Source organism: Syngnathoides biaculeatus, chromosome 17 (assembly GCF_019802595.1).
Source record: "Syngnathoides biaculeatus isolate LvHL_M chromosome 17, ASM1980259v1, whole genome shotgun sequence".
NCBI lineage: Eukaryota > Metazoa > Chordata > Actinopteri > Syngnathiformes > Syngnathidae > Syngnathoides > Syngnathoides biaculeatus.
Genome location: NC_084656.1, coordinates 21,899,014 through 21,907,974, shown reverse-complemented (window position 1 = coordinate 21,907,974; position 8,961 = coordinate 21,899,014). Strand labels below are relative to the sequence as shown.

The following is an 8,961-nucleotide window of genomic DNA, read 5'->3' as shown; positions in this document are numbered from 1 at the left end:
ATATCATGTCGATTTGTATTTATAGTCGTACAAACATTACAAAAGAGTGCATTGATCAGAGCGCGTGTGGGCGTATTCAAAAATCAAAAGTTGCCTTCATTTTGCAACGCCGCTCTTTGATTCTTCACCCCCCCCCCCCCCGTCTTCCTCTTCACTTTCCCTTGTACTCGTGGGGACAGTAGCTGGAGAACAACGGCTCGGCGGGGATCCCGCGCCTGCCGCCGAGAAGGGTGGTGGTGGGGGGGGGGTTTCTTTTACATACTTTGCATACTTTTCTGTTTTCTTCAAAAACGGAAGCGCGGGTACTCACTCGACCATGCGGCAGCGGTGCGAGGACAGCCTGTTGTAGGCGTCGTTGACGTCCGTCACGTTCTTGGCGCTCCACAGCCGCTCGGCCACGGCGCTGGCGCGGGGCCTGATCATAATCATAGCATAATTCCGTTGGTGAGAAGGCTGCTTGTTCAAGCAAAACCTGACAGACGAGTCGTCATATCTCAGCGGTTGGGCTACAGGACAGTCGTCGACTGCATAGGCGCGGTTGAAGTTAGTTGAGGAGGGTTGTTAGTGGAAGAAATGATGAGTCTTTGTGTACAAGCACATCATTTATGGTCCTCTTTTTTTTTTTTTTTAAAGATATAGTGATATTGCTGCAGAATGACGTAAAATGTAGGATGTGAAAATTACACGTTTTAAAAAAAATTGAGTAGCCTATTAATAAATTGCTGAAATCATCGCTATTAGCATTTACGAACAATTTTTAAAGAGACCTGCTGAATGCTAACATGCTAAGACTCGTAGCTATGTCAAGAATACAGTCGAGGCGCGGTTCTCGACCACAATCCGTTCCAGAAGGCGGTTCGAGAACCGAATCAACCGCCACGCCCGTTGTGATATTTCCATTTTTTTTTTCCGGGGGTATGTTCGAATTGACAATAACCAAGTGCGTCGTGGGTGGGTCAGCTGGTCGGGCCACGCGCGTTCTGTTAATTCCGGGTTTTGTCGGGGGCAACAAGCAAAAAACAAAAACAAAAAAAATCTCAAAATTTTCGTTGGAGACCCGAGGCTGTTGGATTGGAACACGAGAACGGAAAGCAAACCGTTTGCAATTTGTCGCAAATGAGCTGAACAGTTTTGCCGAATTATTCATTTTTCTTCCATTTTCCATCCGCGCAGACATTTTTCGTACCAGAGTCGCGGCGCGAGGTTGGTGGCGTCCACGTACTCCCCCCACAGGCAGGCCTCTCCGCCGATCACCAGCTTCTTCTGCTCCTCGGTTCCTGCATTGGGGAAAAGACAGATGATTAAGAGTAGTGAAAAGTATGATTATTATGATTAGTATTACTTTTGGTTTCCTTCAACAGGCTGACACTTTGCACAGGAGCCTTCGTTAACGTTTCATATGCGAGTCAAAGATTTGGATAGCTAATAATACTTCAAAACTGCTTTTGCTTTAACACACATGACACTCATTCCAAAAGATGACTTAAGTCGACAAATTATTATGAAATCAGCTGCATTTTTGTCACAATACACTTTATTTGGTAGTACCAGACGCTAAAATGAGCGAGAAATCGAATGTGAAGTTTTGATGTTTTCCATGACTGCAAAGTTGACTTCACTTGTTTGTTGAATTTGCCCCCCCCCCTCCCAAAAAAAAAAAAACCCAATTAAAATATGACTTTGGCAAAAAAGCCCATTAAGCTAACAAAATCTTAAAATATTGCTTGCGCAATTGTGAGCACATCTTTAGGCGGGGGAAGCATCGAGGGGGCGGCTTGCGTTTTGGCCTCTTTTCAGGTTTTGACTGCATTTCGGGACACAAACCCTGGAAGTCCTGCGGGTCGGCCACGTAATGGTCCCGCCAGTCCTGGCCGTAGGCGATACGGTTCAGGTACCAGGGGGTGGAGAGCAGGGCCCGGTAACCCGCCGCCGTGACGTTGGCCATCTCATTCCGGTATTGCTGCTGGGTGCCTTTCCACACGTGGATGAGTGTGTCTGCCTTCAGCTACACAACACACAAGACAAGCGGGCCATGTCATAGAGGGGGGGGCGCAATCTGGCCTCTGGGCCATTTGCGCCCAGCCGAAGCCCTTTGGCCGAGTAAAAACATTTTGAAGCGCTTAAATGTGGGTGTCGCCACTTTTGCTACCTGTGGGCACTGTCATACAAACATTCAGGTATATAAAGACAGTCACAACTCTTCAGTAAGATGCATAAATATTAATCAATTAATTGGAGAAGGGAAAGAATATGTTCCGGTGAGAACGTATATTGTCTGTCTCCGTGTGCTGCTCCATCGCCTGTGTTCAAATATCTGCAGCTTAAAGGGCTTTACCAAAGTGACGCAAATGCTATTCTTTAGCGATTCTATGGCGTTTTGCATTGTGTGTTAGCGTTACGCTAAGCTGACTTTGCTAAGGTCAGAGAATTCATCGCATTTTAGCAATGTAATTCCCAAATTGAAGTACAGTGAATACTCGGTTTTCGAACGGAAATTTTGAGATTTTTTTGCTTCTGTTTTCGAATGAAAATCGGTACTCGGAACGCCTGGGACAAGTCCCGGAAAAAAACAACGCGCGCGGCCCGACAAGCTGACCCACGACGCGCGTTGTTATTGTGTATAACGCAGCCTCCGTAAGCGGACATAAAAATACTCGTTCGGTTTTCAAACAAACCGCTTCTCGAACCGCCTTGTGGAACGGACTGTGGACTACAGTTTCGGTCAACACGAGAAAATACTTTTCAATCTCACTTCCAGAGTTTTATCCGCCATTTTCAATTGTGGGAAAAGTTCGGACACCCATGTGACAAAGTTAAAATCCGTCCGTCCGTCCCTCCGTCCGTCACCCCCCCCCTGCACTTTTAAGCTGAAGCCAGTTGAAGAAGCCCGAACGCGGCTTAGCCCGGACTGACCGTTGAATTTGAGCGGTTCCACCTTGTAGTACTTGAGCCAGTCTTGGGCGTAGCTAATGTAATCGAGGTACCAGGGCGACGACAGGATGGCGGTGAATCCGGCCGCCGTCACGTTGTGCATTTCGTCGCCGGAGTCGGAGCCGCCCATCCACACGTGCACTACCGTGTCCGGCTTGAGCTGCAACGTGTCGAGTTTAGAGTCGCCTCTTCTACCTTCTTGTACCTCGCGACGCTCACCATTACATACAGCTTGACTGTATATTGTGTGAAATATAATACGATACAAACTACTAAAACTTTTGGTTCAATTACTGGAATGCTCTACAGCAGTTCTTACACTTTTTACACTAAATACCACTCATGAAATGTGACACCAACATGACCAATATTAAAATGCAGCGGCGTATCCTGACTTAATTGTAAACACGGCAGTAATTTTGTTTCAAAAAGGTTATATTATTGCAAAACACAAACATTACACAGTGGTCTTAAATGTAGACATAATTAAACTGCATTTATATAATGATTCAATTAAAATGTAGGCAAGTTAAATAAAAAAAATTGTACTAGAATGTTTCAAAATAATTCTTACGGATTAAAGGTGTATAGTACTTAAAAATGAACTGTGAACATTTAATAGAGCACTTCTTTTGATGACCACTGGAGGGAGCTATTGTACCATTTTGTGAATCACAGTAACGCAATTGTTAAATCTGTAACATTTCAACATGTCATCTCTTTTTAATCATGTTTGCGCTGTAGTTGTTCCTATTACTGAATTACATCCTCTAGAATTGATAGAAAAAAAAAATTTGGGGTTGCCTTCAATGATCCTTTGAGATGAAATAAAGCCACAATATGAAATAAAAAAAGCTTTCTTCTTTTGAAGGCTTGATTGATTTTGCACATTATTGTTACTTTCCCCCCCATTTACAGTAAGCCTTTCGCCGTTGTCGCTCAACCGAAACGATGAGCAAGTGACGCAATCGATGTTGACCAATCGTGCGTGCGGAAACCAAAGTGTGCAAAGAACTACTCCTCCCAACGTAGTAGTAGCATTAGCCGTGCAGTCACTCCCATTTGAAAAATGTACGGGTGTGGTCAGTCATGCCCGCAGATGTAAAGTTTGTGATTATGAGTGTACCCCTTTAAGAGCGGAGGGGGGCGGTGCCAGGTAAACTAGGAAGTAGAAGTGTAGGGTGAGCAGCAGCGTGTGCTTCCGTGTTAAAAAAAAAAAAAAAAAAAAGTCAGGTTGCGGTTCACTGCGCTGGATCAGTTTTCATGTGCGCTAAGAGTCTGCGACAACTCTGCAAGAATACACAAAATAAGCGACGTCTTTCAATATCTATGTATTTCTACTCGTATCAAATTTTCCGCGCGTGATTTTTTGTGCTCGACTGTGCAGTGACTGGCCATGGCAGTACGATATGGGACAGGTTTTCTTATTTTCATGCGGAAAGACCCCTCGATAGGCAGAGTTTCCGGATTGTGCCGTCATTCTTAATCCGCAAGTTATTCAGACACCTCGAAATGATTTGACATTTCAAAAGACAAGGCCAAATACGTCTCCTTTTGAGTTCCGACCCTCCCTTTACCTTCACGCCGTTGTCGAAGACCTCCTGCCAGATGATGTAGCCCTTCTTGGTGGACGCCACGATATCCAAAAGTCTGCACCGAACGAGAAACGTTGACATTTAGCGTCAGAGATGCAGCCAGGTGTTCTGTTTTCCACCCCCCACCTTTGGATGTAGAAGGACTCCAGGTTGCTGTAGTTCTTTCCGAAGCCCTGCTCCTCCATGAACTTCTGGATGTCGGGGTTGGACTTCCTGAAAAGCCGAGAAGTCGAGTGTGTTGCGGGGTGGGGGTGGGGGTCGTTTGCCTACACGGGCGAGTGAAGCTCGCACCAGCAGGTGAAGTCCACCTCGTCGCCCCCGAGGTGGACGTAGTCGTCGGGGAAGACGGCGGCGATCTCCCGGAAGAGACGGCTCATGAAGTCGTACGTGGTGTTGACGATCGGGTTGACCGGCCCGAAGCTGCCCGACGGTTCGGAGCCGGCGAAGCACGGCGTTAGAAGATTGGCCTGTCCTACGGAGAGGTGCAATTATTAATAACGCCATCCTGGAGTCTATAGACTAGCATCTTCTAACCTTTCTTGCACTAAACTATGACTGAATATCTGTAATAAATCAATTGACCAATTATTTCATGACGTGCAGTGATGCCTCGGTTTTCCAACACAATCCGTTCCAGAAAACGGTTCGAAAACCAAATTGATGTTTCCCATTACAACGAATGGAAAAAGAAATAATGCGTTCCAAGCCTAAAAAAATTTGGCTTTTTAAAGCATTTTTTTAGCGTTTCCTGATAATAAACTGCATAGTAGAAATACACGTATAGTTTAAATAGTTTCTATAATAAAACAATTTAAGAAATACATTTATTTTTAGTATAGAGTTCGCTAGGGTGTCGTGGGTGGGTCAGCTGCTTGCATTACGCTATTTCTGGGATTTGTTGGCGATGTCCGAGTGTACTGGAAACTTTTGTAACAACGACTTGACGATGAGGACGGTGGCTGGCGAGGGTCACAAACCTTTGCCCCAGGACATCGTGTGGCCCGGGGTGTCAAACTCGGGGACGACGCGGATGCCGCGCAGTCGGGCAAACTCGATGATCATCTTTACGTCGGACGGCGTGTACACGTGAGTGTACGGGTGGTACGCCCCCTGATGGAGACGTTGTGAAAAGACATAATTCGCTCGCCCTCGAAACACAGACTTGCCAATCACATTTCGTTAAGCAAAATTAAAATTTTAAACCCTTGTCAGCCTTTATGGTACTGACAAGACTTAGCTCGTTAGCCAAAATGTTAATTAAAACTCCTCCCACTAATTTGAGCCTCGCTATGTGACCATAAGGCAAATAATAAAATCGCTGACCTTCTGGCTGAGGTCCGGGAACGTTCGGCTCAGGTACGGGAAGGACGGATCGTCCACGATGTGCCAATGGAAGACGTTAAACTTGTTCATTGCCATGGTTTCCTGGAGTAATGGGGAAAAAAATGACAACCAAAATATTAGTTAAAAAATTAGCAGATTAGATTATTGTAATTCCCGGCCAATAGACCACACCTGGTTTCTAAACCTCGGTACACAGTAAGAATTTATCGCTAGCGTTAGTGCGAGGCTAGCGTTAGCGCGGGGCTAGCGTTAGCACGGTGCTAGTGTTAGCGTGGCGCTCGCGTTAGCACGGTGCTAGCATTAAACTTTATCTGTGTACTGAGGCTTAAAACCATGTGCGCTAACGCTAGCCCCGCATCACCGCATAAACCGCAGGGTTGAAAGCGAGTGAAAAAAGTGGCTGCTTGTAGGGCGGAAATTACGGTAGTTCAAAATTTATTGATTTAAACTTACCAGATTTTCCAGAATGACTTTCACGGGTAGGAAGTGCCGCGAGGTGTCCAGCAAGACGCCTCGGTGCGCAAACCGGGGGAAGTCGCTGATCTCGGTCAAGTTGACGGTTTTCTGGAAAGGTTCACGTCGACGGTGAAAAACACAAAATGAATTGTGAAGAACTGAAAAATGAAAGAATGGATCATGCACACGTTGTGGATGTTCAGCCAATGAATGAATGAATTTGCAGCCACTTACGGCCCCAAAGTCATCCTCGTACACCAACTGACTAAATGTTTCCAGTCCTTAAAACAAACGGAAAAAAAAAAAACATCTTCACTAAGAAAAATAAGTGACAGGTTTGCATTTTCCCAATGATGCAAGTTTTTTTTTTTTATGAAATTTTAGCCTCTTTGTTCCTCTTTGTGGATTACAAAACATTGAGTTTCTGCAACTTTTAATGATTCCCGAAGCACAACCTTTGCAGTGAAAAAATGTAAAAAAAAAATAAAGGAAACGGCAGCGTACCATGCAAGGCCCCCCAGACTTTTGGTGCCTTCAGGATTGCATACGGCTGAACCACCAAGAGCTCGTCTGAGGACACAAACGTGTTTTATTAGTAACGTCGTCGTGTGACATGATGTCGAAGTAAGCACTTTGAATAACTTTATGGTGCACTAAAGATATTACAAGAAACAAAAAGGCTACTTTGTGGTAACCAAGTGGGAAATGTGCGACTGTCCTGTACAATACATATTACAATACAACCGCTTAGTACTGTACAACACAGATTCATGGCGGCTACACATTTGTTAAAAAAAAAAAAAAAAAAAGCCGGAAAGCCCCAAAACTCGTCTTTAACTGCCTCTGAAGCAGCCAAACTTACATGACTCGTCGGACGTCACGCCGGGATATCGGTCACATTCCGAGTCCGGGTCCGTGATCAAAACCACCAGCCCCAACAGTTCTGGAGAGTCGGCCCGCTCGTCTTGGCCCGGCCATTTTGTTCGAACCTCGCCAAAAATGTACTTGTAGTACCTGTAAAGGAAGACATAAAAATAACTGAACTGGGTGAGTTCATGCAGTTGCGCAATACGTGCGGCGTCGCAATTACGTGACGAAGGAAGGACTGTAACGTACAAATATCCGTTTTCAAATGTCTTTAAAAAAGGACCCAATGTACAGCATTTATTGACAGAAACCTGGCAAATCCAGTTAGGAGAAACATTATCGGTCTGCACTTTTAAGTTTGGACTTTTGCTCTTTCAATCATCCTTATTGTGTTGTGATGGGACTGCCAGTGTTTTTGCTGTGCTTGTATTTCGTGAATTTGATCAGTATTGATTATCTGCTCTCCATTAAAGATGAATGGGAGTCTATCGAGTGTACTTTCTAGTTTGTAATTGAATTCTTTGGTGGATACATTGTTCTTTTTTTTTGTATCCACTGCAACGTTATTAAGTAAACTGTGCTCGCCTTCTGGCCAGATATTATTTTGGGTTAACTAAAGGTTTTCATTGTTTTTTTTTCTTTTTAAGGGTTGTTTTATGTTTTTGTGACCTTTGTTTATATTTTTAGGGTACTTAAAATTTCGCACAATACACAAATACTTTGTTGTGAATTGATTAAATACCGGAAAAATATACCTTTTAATTTGGATTTTCCAAGGTATCGTTGCCAAAATGTACTTTGAAGAACAAATCCGTTATTCGTATTCCGGCAGCGGACTTTTTAAATATTTTACAGCATAAAGTATTCACACTTTGTCACTTTCCACGGTCTGACAAAATTCTAAAAGAAATAGTAAATAAAAATGAATCAAAAATGCTAGCAACGTCACCTCCTGTAAGCGTTCTGTAGCAGGCTACAGGTCGGCCCCGCCGACGACGGGTTGCCGTCGAAGATTTGAAAGGTGGCGGCGGCTAACGCGAACGTCAGGTCCGACGTGGAGACTCGCTGGGGAAGCGGCCACAACGAGCCCCATTTGGAGGGCTGCTCGGTCCGGACGAGCTCCTCGTCGAGGGTGGCGTCGTGGCGGAGACCCGCGCAGGAGGACGAGACCACCAGCAGGACGAAAACGTTGACGGGAGAAAACATCGTCCGCCGAACGGACCGAAAATTGTCACGAGACACCAGCAGCGAAACGGAAGCCGGGTAACATCCAAGGGGCGGAGCGAAGGGAACACGGATGTAAATTAACCGAAAAGGAAGTCATATTTTAAAGAGATCGTCAAGAATTAATGATTTTCTTCACTTCTCACCGTACCGCGGACAACAAGTGCAATTTTTAAAAAGTGTTTTGGACACAAATAACTTTTTTTTTTTTTTTAGTGTGTCGTTTAATTTCTGTGACGTTTTACATGATTCTATCGCAATGGCCACCGGGTGTCACTGTTCTCATATTTTTCCTCCCAAGAAATGCAACAGTGAGAACAATTTTTTTTTTAAAACAAATTTTACACTACACCGAGCCAAAACAACAACAACAAAAAAACAACCTATATCTAATGGCATCTTGAATTACGAGTTTTATTCAATCACTCCGTGTCCAACCTCGCAACTTCCTTTGGATCAAATCAATTTCCTCGTCTTTAAAAATAAATGAAATTGCATTAATCGCTCACAGCTCATACAATATCTGTGCCGGATCAAAATATAA

At 44.4% G+C, this 8,961-nt stretch overlaps 1 protein-coding gene across 5 annotated transcripts in view; it reads right to left on the bottom strand.

The window, feature by feature from the left end:
* Nucleotide 1: 1 nt before the first annotated feature.
* The window catches only part of hexb (hexosaminidase B (beta polypeptide)), a 45,267-nt gene continuing 36,307 nt past the window's right edge, over nucleotides 2–8,961 (bottom strand). For 2 of the 5 annotated variants that reach the window (XM_061801960.1, XM_061801961.1), the window contains 13 exons: nucleotides 7,189–7,340; nucleotides 6,831–6,896; nucleotides 6,561–6,607; nucleotides 6,324–6,434; nucleotides 5,850–5,951; nucleotides 5,504–5,636; nucleotides 4,818–4,998; nucleotides 4,653–4,739; nucleotides 4,509–4,581; nucleotides 1,825–2,005; nucleotides 1,187–1,277; nucleotides 311–415; nucleotides 2–215 (listed from right to left, as the gene is read on the bottom strand). In XM_061801960.1, the coding sequence (XP_061657944.1) occupies nucleotides 152–215; nucleotides 311–415; nucleotides 1,187–1,277; nucleotides 1,825–2,005; nucleotides 4,509–4,581; nucleotides 4,653–4,739; nucleotides 4,818–4,998; nucleotides 5,504–5,636; nucleotides 5,850–5,951; nucleotides 6,324–6,434; nucleotides 6,561–6,607; nucleotides 6,831–6,896; nucleotides 7,189–7,340 (1,393 nt within the window). In that variant the 3' untranslated portion in view covers nucleotides 2–151. Of the gene's footprint in view, nucleotides 216–310; nucleotides 416–1,186; nucleotides 1,278–1,824; nucleotides 2,006–2,913; nucleotides 3,092–4,508; nucleotides 4,582–4,652; nucleotides 4,740–4,817; nucleotides 4,999–5,503; nucleotides 5,637–5,849; nucleotides 5,952–6,323; nucleotides 6,435–6,560; nucleotides 6,608–6,830; nucleotides 6,897–7,188; nucleotides 7,341–8,142; nucleotides 8,487–8,961 lie in introns of those variants that run through there. The other 3 variants (XM_061801959.1, XM_061801958.1, XR_009792344.1) reach the window with 3 other exon arrangements.